The sequence below is a fragment of the Balaenoptera musculus genome, chromosome 8, assembly GCF_009873245.2.
Source record: "Balaenoptera musculus isolate JJ_BM4_2016_0621 chromosome 8, mBalMus1.pri.v3, whole genome shotgun sequence".
Lineage (NCBI taxonomy): Eukaryota > Metazoa > Chordata > Mammalia > Artiodactyla > Balaenopteridae > Balaenoptera > Balaenoptera musculus.
The window spans coordinates 38,939,272-38,966,470 of NC_045792.1; the positions used below are offsets into that span (position 1 = coordinate 38,939,272).

The window sequence follows — 27,199 nt, forward strand, 5'->3', positions numbered from 1 at the left end:
AGAAAAGAAAAAAAACCTTATTCAGCACCTATTACAAACCAGGTAAATTATTCTATCATTATACTTAGTCACTATAACAACCACTGGTTAAAACAAAAACACAATTTATTTTCCTCAATATTTATAATTTAACACAATTTTATAACCAGGAATAATTTTTTCAACTTAAATTTAAATAAGGACACCAAAATTCAACTATAGTTCACCCTTGAACAACATGCACTTGAACTGCACAGGTCCACTTATTTGAGGATTTTTTTCAATAAATACATACTACAGGCCTGCACGATCCAGGGTTGGTTGAATCTGCAGATGTGGAACATTGGATACAGAGGGCCGACTCTAAGTTATATGCAGATTTTTCGACTGCGTGGAGGGTCGGCGCCCCTAACCCCTTGCTGTTCATGGGTCAACTGTATTTTTCAACAATAGACAGCAACATAAATTTCAAGCGTAAAAATGTATCAGGAAGATGTTTATTCCGCTTGCTAAATGAGGATAGAATGCATATCTCTTAATCTGTGTGTAAGACTAGCATTCAAAATATGTGCTGTAAGGTTCACAAGAAAATAAAAGATCCTGCAGAGGCCAGAAATGAAGTTTCAAGGGGAATTCATGGCAATTGAGCCCTAAACCCATCTTCTGAAGTTTATGCCAAACCACAGGAAGCTTATACTTTGTTTGGACAGCAGTGTGGGCACAGGAGACAGGGATAAAGCTTAGAGCCCTCACCCAAGGAGTCTAAGAGAAGACCCACATAAAATTGGAACCCCAAGGACTACCTATCCACAGTATAGGGTGAAGATGAGAAGAAAGCCTGAGTGGTTTTGAACAAAGGCGATACTCATAGGTATGGGGAGAAAAGAAGTCAAAAGGAAGAGGACTTGGTCTCTAAGAAGATGTGGAGTAAGAGACACCTTTATCTTTTTAGAGGTACCTCTCATGTCTCTGGTTTGGATTACTGCAGACTGTGGTATCATCACTAACATGAGGAAGGCAGGAAGACAAGGTTTCAGTAGGCAAGAGAAGATGATAAACTTATTGTCAGACACCAAGTTCTAAGTACCTGTGCAACAACCAAGTGAAAAAATTCAGAATGGTGGAGATAGAGATGAAGTTTAGAAAAGAGACCAAAGTTTGTCCTGATCATCATTATACATGAAGTGCCTAGCAGTAATTAATACGGTAGGATTTCTGGTGATTTGATCAAAGTCTTAAAAAAAAAAAAAAATGCTGACCTTTCAAATGAATTCAAAATTGATCATCTAACTTAACCTAAAAATCTTTAGACTGTATATTCATATAAATAAAATAATATTCCTCCTATGTATATGAAAAGGATCTTTAGTGATGGAAATCTGAAGTTTCCTCCTCCTATCACTCCCATGAGTATTAGTCACTGTTTGCACTTAAATGAGACCAGACTTTCCTAACTGTTGGCAGATGATTAGCATTTTTTTCCTATGAAATACTGCAATATTCAGCTCAGAAGTTTTTACCGTCTGCTTCACTAGAACATATTGTTTCAGCTTCTGTCACTGGAATGTTTTCAGTCTCCCCCGAAATTTCTTGTTCCATTGAAAGGTCCAGTTCTTCATCTTGGATCTGATCAGTCACAGTGGGCAGAGGCTCTGGTTCAAGGTGCAAAATCAGGTTTCCTTTCATCTCTCAATAAAGAAATACAGAGACATGTTTCCATTTCAAAATGACTAAGAAGAACTTGAGCATAAAATTTTAAAGACCATCATAGTTTAAAGTCTAAAATATGAGAGCCTCTTTCAAACTGAGAACTCATTTCAAAATAAAAACTGCTTCAAGACAAATGTATTTTCCCACCAAAATGTTTCAAAGCATTGTTGAAAGTTTACTGAAAATATCTTACTCCTGTCTGCATTGTACATGTCTTCAAAGGCAAATTCTAGCTCTCTCTGCCAATCATCTTTCATTTCACTGCGTTTGTATGGAAGTTCAACTAGTTGTGGTGGCATCCGTGATACCATCTGTCTCCTGCGTGCCAGGTCCTCTTGTTGTAGCTGTTTGAGTTCTTTCATTAGTTTCTCCTGATTCTTCAAGAATAAAGAGAATTAATTAACAATTGAGTAACACACTTTGGACAGTGGATAGTAACATGAATAGTGAGGGAAGAGTGGAGAAATCATGAAGACAGGGACTCTAGTACCCTCCGCTCCTCTACCATTTGTTCAAACACAAAGACACTAATTAAGAGTCGGCCCTCCACACCCGCGGTTCCTCCACATCCACAGATTCAACCAACCATGGACCATGCAATACCACAGTATTTACTATGGGAAAATATGTGGGTATAAGTGGACCCATACAGTGCCAGGGTCAACCGTATGATGCTAGTAAGTACTACAAGAAGATGGCTCTGGTTAGGCCACAGAGCCTCAAAGTGTCTGCCAGGCACAGGTCTTCTTCCTCAGGACAGTCACGAAGCTACATTCCAACTAAGCTGCCACCGCTCCTGCACTGTACTTTGTTCCAGCCCTCCACACAGCCAGCAGCAGTCACCAGTCTCAGGTGAGCACCAAGACCCAGCCAGGGTAACTGTGGCTTAACAGATATTTCTTGTTACTCCACACTCTTATGAGTCCTCAAGATTAAAGGGGATTTGTACGTATCTCTTTTAAGTTTAAAGAGTCTGGCAAATATGAAAGTTTAAGCACAATGTTTTAGTGAAGTTATCTAACTTAATTTTGGTGGTGGAGGATAAGGAGGGGGGGATAAGGGAAGACCTCTCACCCCCGGGATGAGGAGTTAGCCAGATATGAGTGGGTGAAGGAGGAGGAGTACAAGTAAGAAATAACAACTCCAGCACGGAATTATGCAGATGAAGGCATGGGCAGTCAGAGAGAGTACAATGTTCATTATAGATAGGGTATGGAGGGCAGGGATGGTTAAGGAAAAAAGGTAAAGTTGGAGAGGCACGTAGAGGCCAAATACAACACACTATAGCAGGAAGTAAGATCCCAGGGCACAATAGGGTCTGCAGCAAAAAGGTTCAAACAGGGGAAAGGAAATCCTCTCTATGTATTGCAGACCATTCTTGTGTAAGAGATACAGTCTAGAAAAAGGTAGAGAGCCTGTATAACAAAGTTTCTGTTAAGTGATTACACACTACTTATTTGTAAATATTTTGTCATTTGGAGATGAGTTTTTTTTTTGCCCGACCTTGAAAAGAATCAAATTATGAACAAATTCATTTTTCATATTAAGATTCAAACCATATCATTAAATTAACTTCAAAGTTATTTGAATAAGCATACTATTTCTGGCTCACTGAAAGTGTGGCATATTATTCTACTTGAATTATTTATAACAACTACTATGACCACTGACACTGTGAGCTTATGAAATTCTAGGCACAGTTCTAAGGGCTTTACTAAACTCATTTAACCCTCATAAAACAGATGATGAAACAGAACTCGAGAGGTTAGGTAACTTGCCTGTAATCAAATAGCTACGTAGTGAAGAAGGGAGGAAAATCCAGGAAGACTGACCACGGAGTCCACTTTCTTAACCACTAAACACTTCTGATTTATGGAAGAATGTGCTCTGTTTACCAACTGCTTTTTTCATACGTTTTTTTTTTCCCTATAGGTTTAAATCTTAGATGAAAATTATGGGTAATAATTCAGACATTCAGTTATTTTACATTCAGTAAGTAACTGAACGTAAAATAACTGAATGTCTGAATTATTACCCATAATTTTCATCTTTTAGTTTTTATAAACTAGGGGTAAGTTATGATAATCATAACTTACCCTTAGTTTATAAAAACTAAAAATTTAAGGGAGAAGGTCATAATTCAGTTCAAACCATACAAAAGAATTTTAAGGCACTTAATTCCCATAGAAGTACTTAAAAACTCATTCTTCAGATGAATGTTTGAAACATCTAAATGCATTAGTCAAATTCAGACTTCTAAAAAGATCAATCATTTTTATGCTGTTTCAAGAATAAACACTGAACAATAAGCAAGACAGATGTAAAGCTGTGACTACAAAGCCAGTTTGCACGATACATATTTTACAGCTCTGCAACAAAGTCAAAGCTCCTTGACAGCAAGGATCATGACTCTACCTTTGAATCAATATTCTGCAAAGCCAACAAGTGCTTTGCTCAATAAATATTTAATGAATCGAATCTTAAAATCTGCAAAGCACAAATGCAATTCAAATAATTAAATTAGAAAAGTGATTAATTTCTTCTTGGGCTATTTTTAAATAAGTACCTTTTTTTTTTTTTAAATTATTTATTTATTTATTTATCTATGGCTGTGTTGTATCTTCATTTCTGTGCGAGGGCTTTCTCTAGTTGTGGCAAGCGGGGGCCACTCTTCATCGCGGTGCGCGGGCCTCTCACTATCGCGGCCCCTCCCGTTGCGGAGCACAGGCTCCAGACGCGCAGGCTCAGTAATTGCGGCTCACGGGCCCAGTTGCTCCGCGGCATGTGGGATCTTCCCAGACCAGGGCTCGAACCCGTGTCCCCTGCATTGGCAGGCAGATTCTCCACCGCTGCGCCACCAGGGAAGCCCTTGGGCTATTTTTAGACTGATTAAAATATTAAACTTTTAATACATTCATCAGTAAAAATTTTAGAAGAGAAATGAGAACAGCTTCACCCAACCTGAATTTGAAACAGGAGGTAAAAGCAAGTTGGGAAGCTTGAAATGACACAAATCAGAGAGAATATTTTCCCATTCTTCACAACTACGTCCTCTAAGCCTGTTCACTATCAGTTAAGTTTTACAGTGCCATCGCTAAGGCCATCAGTAGTGGTCACAGCCAGAATTTAATTCTTACTTGAGCCAAATGGATCTTTTTCATTGCTTGGAAACCCCGTGCATGTGCCTTCTCACACTGCTCCATTCTCTCTTCTGCTGCTTGTTTCTGTAGTTCTTCCAATCTTTTAGCCTCTTCTTTAGCAGCCAAATGAGGATCTGGCTAGCAGTCAATCAGTAACATTTTAGATAATTAAGTAAAGTGTGAAACAAAGTGATAACTAAAAAACAAAACAACCTTAAAATCATGTTTTTCTACTTATATCGAATTAAATGATAACAAGTTATAGTTTGAAATGCCCACAATTATCAACAGCATGTATGTATGAAAAAAGTCAAATTGTTAGTGTAAAGTTTTACACGTTGTTCATTTTAAAGCAGAGTACACTATGCTCATCCAAATACATTCTTCCATCATTTTTTTAAGAAATTCTATTAAAACAACAGTGTTGAAAGGTAAACACCTGCAAAGCTAGTAGTTAAGAAACCACAAACATTGAAGGTCATGTAAGCCATTTGGGGAAGCACTAAGATTTGTCTTTGGTTTTTAGCCAAAATGTGCAGCTAGGCTTCAGCCTCAGGAAAGCCAAATCACCAAAACACTTACTTTAATATAATTTCTGGCTTCCTAGAACTTGTGCATAATCAATGATTATGTGGTTGCACAGTGAGCCATCATCTCATTGACATAACAATAATATCAAATGTGGGAGGACACACAACGTGTATTATACATAAAAATTCACTTTCAAATATAGGTAACCATTCCAAATACAACTTTAAGTAAAACTCATACATTTTATATGTTGATAATTAGTCAAGTGAAACAATAATGACCATGAAAGCTGTAAACTATATATCTAAAATTATTTATAACTCTCAGTGAGATAAATAGGTAAAGAGACAGTTAACGTATTCAGAAAGAGTAGGAACTTCCCTGGTGGTCCAGTGGTTAAAGATTCCACATTTCCACTGCAGGGGGTGTGAGTTCGAACTCTGGTCGGGGAATTAAGATCCCCAGGTGCCGCTGGGTGCAGCCAAAAAAAAAAAAAAAAAAGAGTGCACTGGCCAAACAAGTGTATGAAAAATATTAAATCCCTTTGGAGCTAATAAATATTTATGCAAATCTAAATAAACACAGGTCAGATTGCATTAACGCATAACATTAAATAAAATAATCTTTAGGAGCAACATTTCATTTCATTTAGGCCATGAGGTTTTCAAGAAAAAAGTTATTTGAGAATTCTTCACATCATGTGGGGGTGAACTAAAAGCAGAATGTCAATTTTGGTAAACCAAACTTTGAAGGGAAGGAAAAACTTCAAAACATACAATGTGTATAATAAACATGTTCAGTCCAGATATAATGAGGTATATAAAGAATATCAAATAAATAAAGGGTTAGAGAAAAATTAGGTACCCCAAACAAGTTTTAATCTGACTGCCCAATGTCAAAACAAGATTTTACAAGAATGTTTTAGAAAGACAATCCCTTAAAAATTTATGTCAATACAATTAAAACTTTAAACAAAAATCTGGTTGAAATAATAGTTAGATTCCATTTTTAGCAGTTGAACTCAAAAGATATGTGAAATTTGCAAAAACCGTGAATCCCAAGCAAAAAATTCTTTTTAGAAAACATGTTTCTGAAAATCTTTTCCATGAACTGTAATCTGCAGTGCACAAAACAATGTGATTATTAAATATGCTACTTCTGCATCTTCTACATTAGACTTATCTTAAGTATGACAGCATTGTAAATTTAATTTAAGTGTTTCTGCTTGTCTGCTGACATTTCTGGGTCTCACAACAAACAATATAATGGACCTGATTGGAAAAATATTTCTAGGATGAAAAATCCATTTTAACAAGTGCTGTGCTAACTGTTGCTGACAAAGGAACAAACAGGATGAGGGGCACGAGTAATTCAGAAATTTCAAGCATACGAAGTTTTGTTTAATTGTGTGTATAGAACGTAAATGTAGCATAAAACAAAATTTAGAGAATAACTGGCTCTAAGTAGGAATACAGCAGGTCAATTTCATCATTCTTCTTCAAAGACAAATTTTATAACATACAAGAAATTTTAGAACCAGTTTATCAAGATATTCAAACAAAACATGATAGCAACTCTTACATGCTAAAAGGCTGACTGAACAAAAAGTAGCTTATTTGGAGAAAGCAGCTGAAGGAATAACTAAAATGTATGCCAAGAGTGCAAGTATTTTTAATATAATACCTGCTGTAAAGATCCTATTATTCTACTCCAAGAAAGATTGTAAATTATTGTGCATGTGAAATAAGCTCAGATGCAAATGAAAATGCAGAGATTTGTTATTTGGAAAACCAAGCACATTGCTCCACTGTCCCATTTTAAACCCAAGGTTTAAGGACTGATTTTTCCTAAGTGATGGTGTGAGGAAACAAATAAAAGAAAATACCAGAATGCTTTAGCTTGTGTGACTGTTTTTATAAAACTGCATTATAACTACTGATATATTCTTCAAGTCCAGAAATTGAAGAGAAGGTAGGTCTTTTAGTTACTGTCAAACAGGAAAGTTTAATAACTTACTGTGATACCATCACTGGCACCCTATATTATAGCTAGAAGAAAAATGTCTTTCTTCATCAATCTTAGTACTAAACATTTATTTAATACTGTAAAAATATATGTAAAAACAATGTTTTAGTGAAGTGGACAAACATATAGGACAAAAGCAAGTTAGAAATAGATGGAAGTTATTATTTCTGTATTATAAAATACTGACCTTGTAATAATATTTTACAATTTTAAACAAGTTTCAATATTTACTCTTATTTCCTAGAAGTTAATTCTATGATGACATGCACAGAAAGACAGACAAGATGAAAAGGCAGAGGGCTATGTACCGGATGAAGGAACAAGATAAAACCCCAGATAAACACCTAAATGAAGTGGAGATAGGCAACCTTCAAGAAAAAGAATTCAGTATAATGATAGTGAAGATGATCCAGGACCTCGGAAAAAGAATGGAGGCAAAGATCGAGAAGATGCAAGAAATGTTTAACAAAGACCTAGAAGAATTAAAGAACAAACAAACAGAGATGAACAATACAATAACGAAATGAAAAATACACTAGAAGGAATAAATAGCAGAATAACTGAGGCAGAAGAACAGATAAGTGACCTGGAAGACAGAATGGTGGAATTCACTGCTGTGAAACAGAATAAAGAAAAAAGAATGAAAATGAATGGAGACAGCCGAGAGACCTCTGGGACAACATTAAACACAACAACATTCGCATTATAGGGGTCCCAGAAGGAGAAGAGAGAGAGACAGGACCCGAGAAAATATTTGAAGAGATTTTTTTCAAAAACGTCCCTAGCACGGGAAAGGAAATAACCACAAGTCCAGGAAGCACAGAGAGTCCCATACAGGATAAACCCAAGGAGAAACACACCAAGACACATAGTAATCAAATTGGCAAAAATTAAAGACAAAAAAAAATTATTGAAAGCAACAAGTGAAAAATGATAAATAACATACAAGGGAACTCCCATAAGGTTAACAGCTGATTTATCAGCAGAAACTCTACAAACCAGAAGGGAGTGGCATGACATATTTAAAGTGATGAAAGGGAAGAATCTACAACCAAGATTACTCTACCCAGCAAAGATCTCATTCAGATTCGATGGAGAAATCAAAAGCTTTACAGACAAGTAAAAGCTAAGAGAATTCAGCACCACCAAACCAGCTCTACAACAAATGCTAAAGGAACTTCTCTAAGTGGGAAACACAAGAAAAGAAAAGGACCTACAAAAAAAACCCCAAAACAATTAAGAAAATGGTAATAGGAACATACATATCGATAATACCTTAAATGTGAATGGATTAAATGCTCCCACCAAAAGACACAGGCTCGCTGAATGGATACAAAAACCAGACCCATATATATGCTGTCTACAAGAGACCCACTTCAGACCTAGGGACACATACAGACTGAAAGTGAAGGGATGGAAAAAGATATTCCATGCAAATGAAATCAAAAGAAAGCTGGAGTAGCAATACTCATATCAGATAAAATAGACTTTAAAATAGAGAATGTTACAAGAGACAAGGAAGGACACTACTTAATGATCAAGGGATCAATCCAAGAAGAAGATATAACAATTATAAATATACATGCACCCAACATAGGAGCACCTCAATACATAAGGCAACTGCTAACAGCTATAGAAGAGGAAATCAACAGTAACACACAAGACTGGGGGACTTTAACACCTCACTTACACCAATGGACAGACCATCCAAGCAGAAAATTAATAAGGAAACACAAGCTTTAAATGACACAATACACCAGATAGATTTAATTGATATTTATAGGACATTCCATCCAAAAACAGAAGATTACACTTTCTTCTCAAGTGCTCACAGAACATTCTCCAGGATAGATGACACTTTGGGTCACAAATCAAGCCTCAGTAAATTTAAGAAAATTGAAATCATATCAAGCATCTTTTCTGACCACAACGCTATGAGATTAGAAATCAATTACAGGGAAAAAAACTTAAAAAACACAAACACATGGAGGCTAAACAATACGTTACTAAATATCCAAGAGATCACTGAAGAAATCAAAGAGGAAATCAAAAAATACCTAGAGACAAATGACAATGAAAACACGGCAATGCAAAACCTATGAGATGCAGCAAAAGCAGTTCTAAGAGGGAAGTTTATAGCAATACAATCCTACCTCAAGAAACAACAAACATCTCAAATAAACAATTTAACCTTACACCTAAAGGAACTAGGGAATGAAGAACAAACAAAACCCAAAGTTAGTAGAAGGAAAGAAATCATAAAGGTCAGAGCAGAAATAAATGAAAAAGAAACAAAGAAAACAATAGCAAAGATCAATAAAACTAAAATCTGGTTCTTTGAGAAGATAAACAAAATTGATAAGCCATTAGCCAGACTCATCAAGAAAAAGAGGGAGAGGACTCAAATCAATAAAATTAGAAATGAAAAAGGAGAAGTTATAACAGACACCACAGAAATACAAAGCCTCCTAAGAGACTACTACAAGCAACTCTATGCCAATAAAATGGACAACCTGGAAGAAATGGACAAATTCTTAGAAAGGTATAACCTTCCAAGACTGAACCAGGAAGAAATAGGAAATATGAACAGACAAATCACAAGTAATGAAATTGAAACTGTGATTAAAAATCTTCCAACAAAGTCCAGGACCAGATGGCTTCACAGGTGAATTCTACCAAACATTTAGAGAAGAGCTAACACCTACCCTTCTCAAACTCTTCCAAAAACTTGCAGAGGAAGGAACACTCCCAAACTCATTCTATGAGGCCACCATCACCCTGATACCAAAACCAGACAAAGATACTACAAAAAAAGAAAATTACAGACCAATATCATTCATGAATATAGATGCAAAAATCCTCAACAAAATACTAGCAAACAGAATCCAACAACACATTAAAAGGATCATACACCATGATCAAGTGGGATTTATCCCAGGGATGCAAGGATTCTTCAATATACGCAAGTCAATCAATGTGATACATTGTGATATGTGATACACCATATTAACAAATTGAAGGATGAAAACCATATGATCATCTCAATAGATGCAGAAAAAGCATTTGACAAAATTCAATACCCATTTATGATAAAAACTCTCTAGAAAGTGGGCATAGAGGGAACCTACCTCAACATAATAAAGGCCATATACGACAAACCCACAGCAAACATCATTCTCAATGGTGAAAAACTGAAAGCATTTCCTCTAAGATCAGGAACAAGACAAGGATTAGAACACTCCCTAACACCATACTCTCACCACTATTATTCAACATAGTTTTGGAAGTCCTAGCCACGTCAATCAGAGAAGAAAAATAAAAGGAATACAAATTGGAAAAGAAGAAGTAAAACTGTCACTGTTTGCAGATGACATGACACGATACATAGAGAATCCTACAGATGCCACCAGAAAACTACTAGAGCTAATCAATGAATTTGGTAAAGTTGTAGGATACAAAATTAATGCACAGAAATCTCTTGCATTCCTATATACTAATGATGAAAAATCTGAAAGAGAAATTAAGGAAACACTCCCATTTACCACTGCAACAAAAAGAGTAAAATACCTAGGAATAAACCTACCTAGGGAGACAAAAGACCTGTACGCAGAAAACTGTAAGACACTGAAGAAAGAAATTAAAGATGATACAAACAGATGGAGAGACATACCATGTTCCTGGATTGGAGGAATCAATATTGTGAAAATGACTGTACTACTGAAAGCAATCTACAGATTCAATGCAATCCCTATCAAATTACCAATGGCATTTTTTTACAGAACTAGAACAAAAAATCTTAAAATTTGTATGGAGACATAAAAGACCCCAAATAGCCAAAGCAGTCTTGAGGGAAAAAAACAGAGCTGGAGGAATCAGACTCCCTGACTTCAGACTATACTATAAAGCTACCCTAATCAAGACAATATGGTACTGGCACAAAAACAGAAATATAGATCAATGGAACAGGATAGAAAGTCCAGAGATAAATTCACGCACCTATGGTCAACTAATCTATGACAAAGGAGGCAAGGATACACAATGGAGAAAAGACAGCCTCTTCAGTAAGTGGTGCTGGGAAAACTGGACAGCTACATGTAAAAGAATGAAATTAGATCACTCCCTAACACCATACGCAAAAATAAACTCAAAATGGATGAGAGACCTAAATGTAAGTCTGGACACTATAAAACTCTTAGAGGAAAACATAGGAAGAACACTCTTTGACATAAATCACAGTAAGGTCTTCTGTGATACACCTCCTAGAATAATGGAAAAAAAACCAAAAATAAACAAATGGGCCCTAATGAAACTTAAAAGCTTTTGCACAGCAAAGGAAACTACAAACAAGACGAAAAGATAACCCTCAGAATGGGAGATAATATTTGCAAACGAATCAATGGACAAAGGATTAATCTCCAAAATATATAAACAGCTCATGCAGCTCAATATTAAAAAAACAAACAACCCAATCCAAAAATGTGCAGAAGACCTAAATAGACATTTTTCCAAAGAGGACATACAGATGGCCAAGAAGCACATGAAAAGCTGCTCACCATCACTAATTATTAGAGTAATGCAAATCAAAACTACAATGAGGTATCACCTCACACCAGTTAGAATGGGGATCATCAGAAAATCCACAAACAACAAATGTTGGAGAGGGTGTGGAGAAAAGGGAACCCTCTTGCACTGTTGGTGGGAATGTAAATTGATACAGCCACTATGGAGAACAGTAAGGAGGTTCCTTAAAAAACTAAAAATAGAATTACCATATGACCCAGCAATCCCACTACTGGGCATATACCCTGAGAAAACCATAATTCAGAAAGACACATGCACCCCAATGTTCACTGCAGCACTATTTACAATAGCTAGGTCATGGAAGCAACCTAAATGTCCATCGACAGACGAATGGATAAAGAAGATGTGGTACATATATACAATGGAATATTACTTAGCTATAAAAAGGAACGAAACTGGGTCATCTGTAGAGACGTGGTTGGATCTACAGACTGTCATACAGAGTGAAGTAAGTCAGAAAGAGAAAAACAAATATCATATGTTAACGCATATATGTGGAACCTAGAAAAATGGTACAGATGAACCGGTTTGCAGGGCAGAAATTGAGACACAGATGTAGAGAACAAACGTATGGACACCAAGGGGGGAAAGTGGTGGGGGGGGTGGTGGTGGTGGGATGAACTGGGAGATTGGGATTGACATATATACACCAATACGTATAAAATGGATAACTAATAAGAACCTGCTGTATAAAAACATAAATAAAATTCAAGAATTCAGGAAAAAAAAAAAAAGAAGTTAATTCTATGATAATACTCATCTCATGTCTTGACTGAATACTGACCTGCTATTACGGAATTTGTTGAATTCTAACTGCCACACGAATGCTATACTATGAAAGTTTATATTCCTAGTAGACAGATATATCTAATATGAAAAAAGTGAAAACCCACTGTTACAAAGAAATAGCAATTATAAGAAGGATAATCATTTGTCACTCTTAAGACTGACAATTTTTAAACCACAACATTTCATACAGACAAGGGTATGATAAAATGGCCATTTTCATATGTTGCTGATGCTATTTAAAAGGCAATTTAATGATCTGTATTAAATATCTGTTATCAAATGTTATACAGTTTGGAAGCTATAATTTCTCTCTAGGAATCTATTCTAAACAGAGCTGTAGACAAAATGTGCAAGATGATTATGTTTGCATTTATGAAGCAAAAAAAAAACCAATAGAATGGTTAAATAAATTCTATAATGAAATATTAAGTAGCTATTAAAAATCATGTTTTGAAAAGTGTGTGTATATGTTTATACATAAACACTATAACAAATCCATTAATGTATTAACTGCATTACTTTTTGGTGATGGAATCATGGGTGTTTTTCCTAGTTTGCGCCTATGTGTATAGTTTCAAATTTTCAGAGAGTATGTATTATTTTTATGTCAAAAAAAGTTTTATGGTAAAAAAAAAACTATTTTAAAATATAACTGTTTAAGTAGCCAACTCTTTTCTTTCATGTTAAATCAGCATTCATATTAAACATGACATCATAATTCAAAGCATATTTAAGTTTTTTTTATCACTATTACCCTAATATGGTTGGTAGAGCTGTTCAAATTTTGATATCTGAGAATATACATAGAACAAAGATATAACTCAATTCAATGAACAGAGAAATAATAAAGTGAGGGTCACGAAAAAACAGTCAATCACCTGCTTTGTGTCCACCTCTCTATTAACAAAAGTATAAAGATGATGGTAGGTAGAACTATTGGTTTTCACATTAGAAGTTTTCTTTACTTCAATGTTCTGAAAAATTAAACAGAAAATAGACTGTTAGGTTAAAAGTATTAATTTTCATTTAAAGCAGGATCCAGTGAAAAAATAATTTTGTATTTTAATCAGTTATTCTTTTTTTTCATGAGATCATGCACTGTATTTCCATTAAGCTGGAATTTAGGTTTAAAAGTCAGATTTCTTTTTTTTTTTTTTTTTTATAAATTTATTTTATTTATTTTTATTTTTGGCCGCACTGGGTCTTTGCTGTGTGCACTTTCTCTAATTGCGGCAAGCAGGGGCTAGTCTTCGTTGCGGTGCGCAGCTTTCTCACTGTGGTGGCTTCTTATTGGGAGCACGGGCTCTAGGCACGTGGGCTTCAGTAGTTGTGGCACATGGGCTCAGCAGTTGTGGCTCACAGGCTCTAGAGCACAGGCTCAGTAGTTGTGGCGCACGGGCTTAGTTGCTCCGCGGCACGTGGGATCTTCCCGGACCAGGGCTTGAACCTATGTCTCCTGCATTGTCAGGCAGATGCTTAACCACTGCGCCACCAGGGAAGCCCCAGATTATATTTCAACAAGAATACTGAATAGGTGACGCTGTACAGTTTACTACATGGTATTAGGAGGCACATAATGGCAAGGTGCTCTGCTATTATTGATTCTAAGTTTGATCATCTGGTTATGGTGGTTCATAATCACTGATAAGAGAAAGTTCTCTCTTCTTTTGTCTAACAGAAGTAGGCCAATGAATAAATGTAGAAGGGTGATAGGTACCTATTTGGTGCCAAAGTATCATTTCCCAGATTACTTGGCAATTGAAAAGAGAAAAATATACCTTTATAATGGAGATCTCTTGTAGTCACATAACCACATCAGAGAAATACAGAATATAAGAAACTAGTCTAGTCTATTCAAAAATTCTGAAATAAAATGTTGGCTAGGGTTGGGGGAGATAATGTTTCACATTGACAGAGACCAAGAGACAAAGCAAGCAGAAGCAACAGGTAAACCTTGACTGGATCCTGGTAAATTTTCTTAGTGTGATATTGTGGTTGCATAAGAGAATGTCCTTATTCTAGCAAAGGCATGCTGAAGTATACAGGGTGAAATGCAATCTCTACAATCTACATTCATATGTATATATTTATTCATTCAAATGTATACACAACCATTTGAAATCTACACACAATGCAAACAGCTGTTCCTTTGTACTCTTCTTTTCTCTGTATTTTGAAAAATTTCATAATAAAAAGTTGGGGGAAAAAAGTACAACCACACTTTTACATATAATGCATATTTGCCAAATCACTTACACAGACAATGTTTTGCTTGCTTTAAATTTTTGACCTTGGCTTGTTAGGAACATTAGGAATTATGACAAAAGTAATCAAAAAAACATGGATAAAATACTGCCTGCCTTTTAACAAGGTACTGAGGGAGTGGCTGAAATCTGCCTTTTCCATTTGGATCTTGTTGGATCCAATGTCACATGGCAGATGGCTCAACATAAAAGCAGGAAGGCTGACAAAACCAGAGGCTTAAGACAAGAATATCTGGTACTTAGGCTGATCATACATACATAAAATACACTTGTCTATACAACTAAATTAGATATCCCTGTATGTGTATTTTTTTTTTTACTTCTACTTAACTTTTTTGATAAAAATAACTATGTAATTTTGATAATCATCCAAACTAGCCATTTTAATAACCATAACAAGATAATCTGAACGAGAGGCAAGACCTTTCAAAGTTAATTTCTGCTTAATAAGTTAAATGTTTTTTAAAAAAAATAAGCTCAGATCACAAAATCAAACACATTACTCCCATAAAGAAACAGGCCTCTCTTATCACTTTACATAATCTTGTGTAAATTTATTAATTTATCTGAACCTAATTTCTTTATTTGTAAAATGGTAACTATTTACAATAGTCAAATCTTGAATGTAGGAAAGTCTTTAGGGCAAATAATCCTTTTCTTTCCCAATAAAATAAAAAAATTATAGTTTTTCAAACAACAAAAGAAATTTTTGAGACAACTGAGGAAAACTGAACACAGACTGGGTATTAGATTATATTGAGAACAATATTATATTAGTATTGTGCTTTTTAAAAAGTCCTTATACATCAGAGATACATACTAAAGTATTCATAGGTAAAATGATATCTAGGATTATTTTTAAATATTCTAGATATGTGTTACCTGTACAGTTAAAAATTAATACAAATGGTATTTTGACCTACACTGAATTCTAATAGTAAAGAAGAATTATTATAACCTAGCTCCAATACTCAAACTAATTCACCTCAAAAAGAGTTGGAGGAGGAGGTAGCAGACTTGTAATTTTGGCAGATCTCTCTTTTTCCGCAAGCAGTGCCTCTTTTCGAGCTTTTATATGCCTTAAAAAACACAAGATGTCATAAATTAATCTCTCAGATAATATTACAGTACAACTCTTAGGGTTAAGAATATAAAAGCCATTACAATCTCAAGAAATCCTCCAGTCTGATCCCACAGGCTCAATATGCTGTTTAATAAAGAGTCTACACACAGTGGAGAGGTAAAAAGATGTTTACCAAGTGAAAGAGGTATATCTAAAGATATAAAGCTCCACAATGGGGAGTGACCCAACAAACACCTAATGCTCTTTAGTTGAGAATAATTTAGCGTAAAAAAACTAGAAATTATCGATAAAGATGGGCCACTGTATAAAATGACCACTGCTGACTAGTAACATGCTCTTTCATTTTTACAACATGCAAAAATCTCATCAATGACTTGCAAAGAGTCTACAACCTCTTTTAATGTTCATAATTGCACTGATTTTTTTCTTTTTATATCAGAGGCAGACAGATTTTGGTTGATTTGCATTCTAAACTAGTAATACATTTCTCCAGAAACTTAGTAATGGCTACTACAGTCAGACTAGAAGAGAAAGCTCATTTGTTAGTATGTTCATCTAAGCAACCACTCCCCCACTGCAGTATTTTAAACCTAGTTTAACAAACACAATGGATATACTGACTTTAAGTATCCAATGTACCCTTTACTTCCAGCCATATCAGTTTCAGTGGAGAATATGGTAAAAAATCACTATTACTTTACCAGGTTTTTTGTTTCATTAACATTTCTTTTTGATTTTTCTGTACTTTCAGGGCCTCTTTATGCCTCATTTCTGCTTTTTTTTTTCTTTCTGCTGCCCGGTGTGCCAGAGCATTTAAATCAGGCTCCTAAAAACAAATATTACTTAAAATGTCATGTTAAACAGGATTAAAATGTCAAATATATGATAATATGGGTGGTACCCAGTAAGGGCAAAAATCATGAAGGTATATTCAAATGAAACACTGCACTAAAGCACAAAATTAATGATGGCATAAATAAAGCTACAAAAATCTGATGTCAGAACTTATGGCTATTACTAAAAAACACAAACTAAAACCAGGGACCGAGAATATTTTGATTGCCACATTCTTTAAAGAGTTCTCTTATTCCCTAAAAGTTTGGTAACAAAGATGTGCCTTCTTTGGAACCCAGCTTGTTTATTTTGTGTGACTACCTCTGGGACCACAATCTAGCATTTTCCAACCATAAAGCACAATAAACAACAAAATAAGGTCAGGGAGCAGTCTTAAATACTGAGTTAATTTCTACTTTGCCTTTGTGAAAGTCATCAAAGAATTTTTACTGTCTGTGAATGAACTCAAGTGTATACACATTCCACTACACGTTTTGGAGGTATGAGGAACAATGAATGATAATGAAAATGAAACCAGAAATCTGAATTCACTCCACTGAATCTGTCCAAAATGCTTGAAATGAATAGTTACTATCTTATTTACACAGATAGTTAAGGACTGGAAGAGAATAATGTTTTTTTTAATTGAAGTATAGTTGATTTACAATGTTGTGTTAGTTTCAGGTATACAGCACAGTGATTCAGTTATATACATATATATATTCTTGTTCAGATTCTTTTCCTTTATAGGTTATTACAAAATATTGAGTATAGTTTCCTGTGCCTTCCTCTAGGTCATTGTTGGTTATCTATTTTATATATAGTACTGTGTATATATTAATCCCAACTTCCTAATTTATCCCCCCCACCTTCCCCCTTTGGTAACCATAAATTTGTTAGAGAATAATGTTAACTTAAACATCATTGGAAACAGATTATCCTTGACAGGACTCTTACTAGGAAATGAACCTAGCAGAATTCTTAAATTATATTAAATTTACAAAAAGTTCGGGCTGCCCACAGCAAATTCTATACATGAAAACATTTTTATAAGTGTCTAACAACTGTAATCTGCTTTTAACAAGTGTCACTACCACACGCAGGTAGTCAAATAAGTGCTCACTTACATTTTCTTTGGCTTGTTGATGCCCCTCTCCCATATTTCTTAAACTTGCCAAATACAGTTTTTCCAAGTTCTTTATTTTCTGAGTTTGTGATTCCTCCCATTCTGTCCTTAGTTCTTCTGCCAAACGAGTGAGTTGCTGATTTCTCCTCTGTTTTATATCTTCTCTTATTTGTAAAGCAATATCTCTTTCTTGTTCTCGAACCTGAAGGATGAGTATTTAACACATTTTATGAAAAGAGGCTTCCTTCAACTTTTTTGAAAAGCTATTTGGAAACAGGAACTTAAATGAATTCTCTTTAGGTATTAGCTACATCAATTCTCCTGAATATTCACATTATATTAGATAAGGCCTATTTAAAGCAGAAAATGCAAGTGATGGAGGAAAAATTAAAATCTCAAGACTACTTCTAAAGTTCCCTGATTAGCAGTTATGTTCCCTCCCCAGAGATCTAATCGGACTGCCATTATCATTCTAATAACATACAAGAGGCTAAACTGGTAAGCATGATTCAATAAAATTTATAGCCCAGACAAGTACAGAAAGATCTAGATGAGAATTCCGTATCTGCGACACATCATCCCCAATTCTAGACAGAATGGCACCTAAAATGTTTCACAAAGACTTAACTACGTTACTCTAAAAAGACTTCTAGAGAAGATTAGACAACTTCTGAATAAATTTATTTCAGTAGCTAATAATCTTTCCAGTAAATCTTCTTCAAAGTCATTCTAATATTCTTGCTTAAATCTTCATCAGTTACATATGATTTTTAAAATGAACTATTTTCAGCAATGGTGTTGGGGGGTTTGCCTATGTTTTTGTATTGATTCATAGGTTTTTTTGTTTGGGTTTTTTTTGTTTTTTGGGTTTTTTTTTTTTTGCCTTTATGTCAGATGATGTATTCTGCAAATTTATTTGGGGGAAGATCTTGGGAAATAAATATTGCCTATATACGTTTTATATATATATATATATATATATATATATATATATATATAAAGAAGAACAGAAAAATATTGCTAAGTATTTAATAATCTCAGAAAATGAACTATTTCCTAATAATTATTGAGTCAGTCCTTATCCTCAAACTCTTCTTCAATTTATTTACTGTTTCATCATACTTTTCAAATGTTCCAAAACTAGTTAATACGCAAGAACCAGGGCTCTTGTACAGCCAGAAAAGACTGTTAAATGCGACATTTTATTTAAAACACTCTAATGTAAAAAATACTGATAATCTGGGGAAGACAAAGAATTTGACACTATGTTCCAAATAAATCTTACCTGTAGCAATCTTAGTTTTCGTCTTCTTTCATAATCTTCCTTTAAAATGAAGGCTTCCTCGTTAGGACTCAATCTCAGCTTGCCGGCGGCATTCACCACCTTTCTTTTCATTTTCATGTAGTACTTTAAATATGAAGGTTCTGATTTTTAAAAAATATATATCTATTAAAATAGGGCAGCAAAGATTAATTTTAAAAATTCATATTAATATTTTTTACCATTTAAAGGGCTGTGTACTTGCAAATAAAATAATTTGGGTAAACTAAGTCCAATGTATCTACAAATAGCAATTTTTTTTTTGGCTGCGTCAGGTCTTAGTTGCAGCACATGGGATCTTTTGTTGCAGTGCGAGGGCTCTTTGTTGTGCCATGCGGGCTTATCTCTAGTTGTAGTGCACAGGCTCCAGAGAGTGAGGGCTCAGCAGGTGTGGTGCAAGGGCTCTGTAGTTGTGGCGCGCAGGCTCAGTAATTGCAGCACGTGGGCTTAGATGCGCCGCGGCATGTGGGATCTTAGTTCCCCGACCAGGGATCGAACCTGGGCCCCCCTGCAATGGAAGTGCAGAGTCCTAACCACTGGACCACCAGGGAATTCCCTTTCTGAAGCTAGCTTAAGCACCACTTCTCCTTGAAGCTGCCCTCCAGTGATTCTTGCTCCACCCACCTACCACCCATTCCTGACTTGCCCACCTATAACGAATATTACCTTCACATTCATATGGGGACTAACCTTATGCTATCTTGGTATCACCTTCCTCTCGTTTTTCATCAATTACAGCTTGCCCTTTCTAGTTAGATTCCTAACAATTAAAGGACAGAGGCTCTAGTTTTTTTTTTAGTTTTAATATTCAAATTAAAATAATAACAATGAATAACAACTACCAGGCATTATTTCACATGCTACGGATAGATACTGCTTTCACTCAGGTGTAAAAACAGCAGCCAGAAGAATTTGGGGTTATCTAATAGGAACTAATACTTTCTCAATGAATTCTCCACCAAAATGTAAGCTCAATGAGGGCAGGAATGATCTTATTCATGGTTTTATGTGCATAGCCTATAAACAGTGCCTTGCATGTAAGCAGGTCCTTCAGTGTGTTGACTGAATGAATGAATGACTCATTCAATGAGTTAATTCATGTAAAGTGCTACATACATATATGTGGTCACTGTTACAATCTGATGCCAAAAGAGGATTAATCTTTTCCAGTGCATCCCACTCAGCTGATACTCACAAGGCCTTCGTAATGTAGTCACTAAACTTTGGAAAAGTGCCAATTGTTCTCCTTACTTTAGACAAGAAGAAACAAAGGCCTCTTAAGTTAAAGGACTTGACCTAAGTGACAATATCTACTGGCAGACCAAGGGAAGAATCCCGTTTTCTTACTCCATATGGCTCCTAACTTTCTGAAATGCTAAAATATATGGAGTGAGGAAAATTTTGTTTAAGCCAGTATTTTTTGCGAGTGGGGACTGAAAAACAGGTAAGAACTAAACAAAGAAGAAAAAATTGAGCAAGATTAAATTGTCTTCACAATGCATCTTTATTCATTTGTCTGAAGGTCTCTGAAAAATCACTCATATTCAAACGATTAAAACTAATTTCTGATAAGTCCCACAGACATAGTACCAAGGGAAAAAAAGCAAAAAAGAGACATAAAATTCCATTTACATGAAATTCAAAAACAAGGAAGACCAATCCATGATAAAAGAGGTTAAAATAGGGGTCGATCACCTTTCTGGAGACTACTGAGAAGGCGGGACACAAAGGAGCCTGTTGGAGTACTAGAAATATTCCATATTTTAATCCGTATGATGGTTTTACACAAGTGTAACAGGTGTATACGTATGTAAGGATTCCTCAAACAGTACACTTAGGTTTGTGTATTTAATTCTAAGTTATACGTCAATGAAAAAGAAAAAAACTTAACTTTTCAGTGTTTTGAGTATCCATCCATTTCATTTCCTAGAGGATTACAGGAAAACATAATACACTTGTTATTTTTACCTAACATGTGATAGAATAACTGTTTTCTCTTGTATATCATTTTCCTAATTTTTAAACTTATTTGGAAATAGTTTGATTTAGAATTCCCAGCTTCTCTAAATGTCAACCATAGTACAATGACCAAAATGAGGAAATTAACACTAGCACAATACTTTTAACTAATCTACAGACAGTATTCAAATTTCGTCAATTATCCCACTAATGTCCATTTTCTGGACCAGGACCCAAGCCAAGGGAAACATATCCTTTGACTGTTGTGTTACTCTGGGTCCTCCAAGATGCCAAGATGGGATGAAACCCACAAAGATTTTATTAGGGGGAATTCTGTGTGAGGGAAAATGGGGATGGAGCTGCTAAAAGATGGGAGCATTTCAGACTTCCATGCAAATCAGACACTGAGTGAAGGAGAGAGGGAAAGTTGGATAGATGCCTCTCAGACTGCCATGCAATCTAAGGAAGGTTCAGCAAGACTTCTGGGGAGTCCTTAAGCCAGAATCCCTTGTGTCTTAGGAACGGGCCTGCCTTCACATCCATACCAGGCTCAGTCATTAACTAGGAGCAGTCCAGGGAAGGCATCCGTGCAAACAGATTTCAGATCACCGGGGCTGAGGGTCTATGAGTTACGTTCTAATGGCTGCCAAGGTTGTTTTGCCTCCTTCAACTCCTCTAATCTGAGACCTTCCTCAGTCTGGTTTTTTTTTTCCCACTCAAGATCTTGACATTTTTAAAAGATGCCAGTCAGTTATTTTGCAGACTGTCCCTCAATTTGCATGTGTTTAATCCCTTCTTGTGTTTGGACTAAGGTTATGCATTTTTGCCAAGACCACTGCAGAAGTCACTAGGCACCCTTCTCAGTGCATCACACCAGGAGGTAAATGATGTTAACATGATGCGAATTTTGATCACTTGATTAAGGAGGTGTCTAACACGTTTATCCACTGTAGATACTACTTTTCCTTTTTAAGTATTTGGTGGAGAGATAGTTGAGGCTATATAAATATCATGTTCCTCACCATACTTCTACCAACTAAATTTAGTATCCATTGAGGACTGCCTGAAACAATTACTAAGGCATTTGTCAAAAGGTATTCTCTATTTCCATTATTCCTTCTACACTTACCAACTGGAATCCTACTGTAAGAAAGAGTTTCCCCCATTCCCTCACTTTAGTATTTATTCATATCAATATGGATTTTCAAATTGTATATACTGTAACTAACAAATAATAAAGGTGATGCTACTTATCTTGCAAGACTTTGTCCTGAGGATTAAATGGCAGCGGGCACATCGTAATCACATATACCAGACTTAGAAGATCTGGGTTCAAGGCCCAACACTACCACTTTAAAGAAGGAAGGCCCTTAAGTCACTTTGGTCTCGTTTCCTTAAACTATATAAGGGGAATCACAATATCGTGTCCAACAGGTTGTTCTGATGATTATGTGACTTAACGAATATACACTGCCAAACATTTTCTAAATATTAAAGATTCAAAATTCCCCACTGTTGTAAAAGCTCGGGTTTGTGGCAGGGCTTAATATCTAAGAAATTAAAGGTGAGAGACACCGCGAGAGAGTACGCTCTCTGCATGAAACAATTCCAGGCAGTGCTCTTAAACGGCTACCAGGATTGAGGCCACGCCGCAGGTGACCTGGGGGCAGGGTGGGCAGGACGCAGCCAGAAGCGTTCGCAGTAGCAACCGCGAAGGCCCTCCCGGCCGCCCTGACTTGGAAGCTCAGGGACCCCGCGAGACCCGATCCCGGGAGAACGCGCAAAGCCACCGGCGCCAAAGGCCCCGGAGTGGCCTCTCGCACGAAGCAGGCGGGTCTGGGTCGGGACGCGCGTGCCCGCTACGCTGGCGCTCCTCCCAGCCGCCTGCCCGACCCCAGCTGGGGCCCGCGGCCCGCCGAGGCCGGAGAACCGCGGGCCGCGCTGCGTGCGCGGCACCCCCTTCATCCGGAGCACACTCCCGGTTCCCGGCCTCGGGGAGTCGTGCACGCCCGCGGCCGTCACTCACCCGGGAAACGGGACCCCGGACTCAGGAACCGCGGCTCAGACAGAGAAGGTCTCGGCGGCCGCCACACAGAAGCCTCCCAACAGCCGTTTGTGCGCCTGTGTGGCGGCCATCGCCGAGCTCCCGTCACTTCCGTCATTCAAACCGCCCGCCAATGGCGCGGCGGAACCGCGGGAACCCGCCTCGTCCCGCCTCCTCCGGTGGCCGCCGGGACTGCCGCGCCGGAAAGCCCGTTCCCGGCGCACGCGCACGCGCACGCGCAGGCCCTCCGTCGGCCCGGTCATTTCTCACATCGCGGGCGGCTTATGGGCTTAACCTTATCTCTCACAGCGTGCTCATTTGGCAGATCGAGAACAGAGGTCCGGAAAGGGGAACACGTTTACCCAGAGCCATGAGGGTGACGTTAGTCTTTAGTGCCATCATGAAGATTCCTTGGGATATGCATCCTTTTGTGTACTGACTATGCAATTCATGTGGTACTATTAAGGTGCAGTTATTTTTTTGTTTTTTAAAAATTTTATTGAAGTATGGTTGATTTACAATGTGTTAATTTCTTCTGTACAGCAAAGTGACTCGGTTATTCACATATATTCTTTATCGTATTCTTTTCCGTTATGCTTTGTCACAGGATATTGAATATAGTTCCCTGTGCTATACAGTAGGACCTTGTTGTTTATCCAGCCTATATATAATAGTTTGTCTCTGCTAATCCCAGATTCCCATTCATTCCCTCCCCTACCCTGCCCCCCCCCAACCACTAGTCTGTTCTCTATGTCTGTGAGTCTGTTTTTGTTTAGTAGATACGTTGATTTTGCAGTTACTTTCTGATAGCTTTCAACTCGTGCAACAGTGTACCGTATCATGATACTCTGTGCCTCCAGAGGTCTGCCACACCTAGAACATGTCAAGGATTTATCTGCTGTAAATAACGGAGAGTCAGAAAGGGGGTGAGCGTGGGTTCATATTTACTGAGCACCTATTATGTGCCAAGTACAGTGTGCTAGGTGCAGGGGAGATGAGGGTGAATGGATTATGACCCCATCCTAGATTTTGTAGTCTAGAGGGTGAAACATACCGGGAATCAAAGAATTAGAAAATGGGGAGTTGGGGAGAGGGAAGTTGCTGATATGATCAGATCTGGCTTCGTTGTGGAGAAGTCAGAGGAAGTTAAGACTGAAGTCAAGGCAGGGAAGCCAGTTAGGATTCTGCTGCAGGAAGTGAAAGATGATCACAATAAGAATGGAGAGAAGTGGATAGATTTAAGAGGCAAATAGGAGGTCAGACATTGGGAGTTGTTGGTTATCTGGTTATGGAAGGCAAAAAAGAGGGAGAAATCAATGGTGATGCCCAAGTTCCATATTTAGCAACTGAGTGGATGGGGATAACATTCTCCTAGAACACACAGGAAGAGGATCAGGTTTGGGAAGGGAAAATAATGAGTTAAGTTTTGAATATTTTTAGTTTGAGCCGTTTCCGGGATATCTTGACAAAGGAATGAATTCCAGAAATATTTAGGTGGCAAAATTAGCAGTACTTGACAATTGCTTGTGAGGTTAAAGGAAAAGGGAGACTGAAATTAACTTCACGGTCATTGGCTTGAGGAGCGCTATTATGGTGCTGCCAGTAACCAAGTGGCAAAATTAGCAGTACTTGACAAACAGTTGCTTGTGAGGTTAAAGGAAAAGGGAGAGTGAAATTAACTTCACGGTCATTGGCTTGAGGAGCGCTATTATGGTGCTGCCAGTAACCAAGGGAGAAGTCAGAAGTGGGAGTCAGTTTAGTGGGCAAGGTGATGAGCTCAGCTCCGGACATGTTCGGCTTCATGTGCCTGTGGAATGATGTGCAGCAAGAAGAGGAATACAGTGGTAGACAGCCCACAGAACTGGGCTAGCATATAGACTCGGGTTTCATTTCCATATGAGTTATAACCAAAGCTATAGAAGTGGATGAGATCATTTAGGGAGAATTTGCAGAATGAGAAGAGCAATGAACTAAGGACCAAACTCTGAGGAACACCAAGACTTAAAGGAATTGGAGAAAGGAACTGTCAAGTACACAAAGAAGAAATAGTGTGGGGACTTCCCTCGTGGCACAGTGGATAAGACTCTGCTCTCCCAATGTAGGGGGCCCAGGTTCGATCCCTGGTCGGGGAACTAGATCCCACACGCATGTTGCAACTAAGAGTTTGTATGCCACAACTAAGGACTCCATGTGCTGCAACTAAGGAGCCTCCCTGCCACAACTAAGACCCGGTGCAACCAAATAAATAAATATATATTTTTTAAATCAAGAAAGAAAAAAGAGGAAGAAGATGAAGAAGAAATAGTGTGATCCAACTTGGTTTTACAGTCAAGGAAGCTGAGTTACAGAGAAATTCAGTGACCTGGCCAAGAGCACATTAAGGGAAGGGTGCAACCAAGACTAGAGTTCATGTATTTATCCCAAATACAGGAGTTCTTCCTCCCTGCTTCCCTATCCATTTCCTGTCACATTTATCTTAATGAATAGCTGTATTTATTCTAAACATACCTCTTCAACATCCTCAACACAGATTCATAGATACTCTCCCACACCCAACAAAGGGTGTGCCCATTATTTCATGCCTTGGGCTAGTTTTAGTGCCCACCATGTTTTCCAGGAGCACCCTGCACATTCCCCATCATGGCACTTATCAATTCTTATTGAAATGACCTGTTTATTAGGCACTCTGTTGATTAGACTCTGAATTCCTCAGGAACCAGGAGTGCATTTTGTTCAGTTGCCTGCCACATAGAGCTTCTCAAATGTTTGTTCAATGAATGAATAAATGAATGAATTATATGCATCACTTCCTCTACCTCCATCCTGGGCAGAAATCTTACAATTAAAGATTTTGAATTACGACTTGTTATGGTTTTAATAGGAGGCACTGAGGAATCAAAGAAAGCCCAGTGGGCCTAGAGTCAGAGTGTTTGGTTTAGCATCATAACTCTGAGACTTTCCAGCTGTAGGACACTAAGCCAATGAGCCTTAGTTTCTAGTTTGGTTCTCTATTGTTGCCAACCAAACCATCCCAGAATGTCCAGAATGGCTCACTCATTATGACTAGCAGTTGATTCTGATTGTCATTTGAAAACTTAGCTGCAACTATTGACTGAAGTGCCTTCATGTGGCCTTTCCATGTGGATTGGACTTCTTCCTAGCTGAGTTTCAAGAGGGTGTCCAAAGAATGAGTATTTCCAGGGCAAGAAAGTGAAAGCTGTGAGTCCTTTTAAAGACAAGGCTGAGAAATAGTTATAGTAAGTTCTGCCACATTGTATTAAGTTTCATAGGGCCAGCCCAAATTCAAGTGAAGGGGAAACAAAAGCTATCTCTCAATGAAGTGACAAAAAAATCTGTGGCCATCTTTAATTCACCACCGTTTCCTTAGTAATACTTGACCAGCCCGCTTCACAGGCTGGTTGTGAGACTCAAAGGCATGAATCAAAAAGAGCACTTATAAACTCCAAAACCATGTTAGATACATTAGCAGCTATTTTATATATAGGAAACTTCCTCTCCTGTTCTCATACAGACCTAGCCCTCCAGGCCACAGGGGTAGGCATGTGACACAGACTGGGCAAATCACAGTTCTCTATCTCCCTTGCCATTGAGATTGACCCAAGGATAGAAACATAATCTAAATTGGGTTAATCAGAGTCTTCCACAGGAATTTTCTTACTGGAGTCAGCAGGGATGAATATTTAACTCCCTGAGCTCATGTTATGATATGAAGCTGGAGATTCCCCAGCAAGATTTCCCACCATGTGGTCACCCACAAGCTGGTCTGAAAGAATAAGTTTGACACTCAGCCA

The 27,199-nt window shown here is 37.3% G+C and overlaps 1 protein-coding gene and 1 non-coding gene across 13 annotated transcripts in view; both read right to left on the minus strand.

The window, feature by feature from the left end:
* The window catches only part of CEP295 (centrosomal protein 295), a 48,725-nt gene extending 25,200 nt beyond the window's left edge, over window positions 1-23,525 (minus strand). For 6 of the 12 annotated variants that reach the window (XM_036860695.1, XM_036860694.1, XM_036860696.1 and 3 more), the window contains exons 1-10: window positions 23,370-23,501; window positions 21,275-21,310; window positions 19,349-19,488; window positions 18,065-18,265; window positions 16,805-16,929; window positions 16,005-16,098; window positions 13,634-13,729; window positions 4,827-4,967; window positions 1,883-2,066; window positions 1,500-1,667 (exon numbers count right to left, since the gene is read on the minus strand). In XM_036860695.1, the coding sequence (XP_036716590.1) occupies window positions 1,500-1,667; window positions 1,883-2,066; window positions 4,827-4,967; window positions 13,634-13,729; window positions 16,005-16,098; window positions 16,805-16,929; window positions 18,065-18,265; window positions 19,349-19,465 (1,126 nt within the window). In that variant the 5' untranslated portion in view covers window positions 19,466-19,488; window positions 21,275-21,310; window positions 23,370-23,501. Of the gene's footprint in view, window positions 1-1,499; window positions 1,668-1,882; window positions 2,067-4,826; window positions 4,968-12,750; window positions 12,772-13,633; window positions 13,730-16,004; window positions 16,099-16,804; window positions 16,930-18,064; window positions 18,266-19,348; window positions 21,311-23,369 lie in introns of those variants that run through there. The other 6 variants (XM_036860690.1, XM_036860692.1, XM_036860691.1 and 3 more) reach the window with 6 other exon arrangements.
* TRNAG-UCC lies at window positions 19,862-19,935 on the minus strand. Its single transcript has one exon. It is a non-coding gene; the product is annotated as a tRNA-Gly (tRNA).
* Window positions 23,526-27,199: the final 3,674 nt, after the last annotated feature.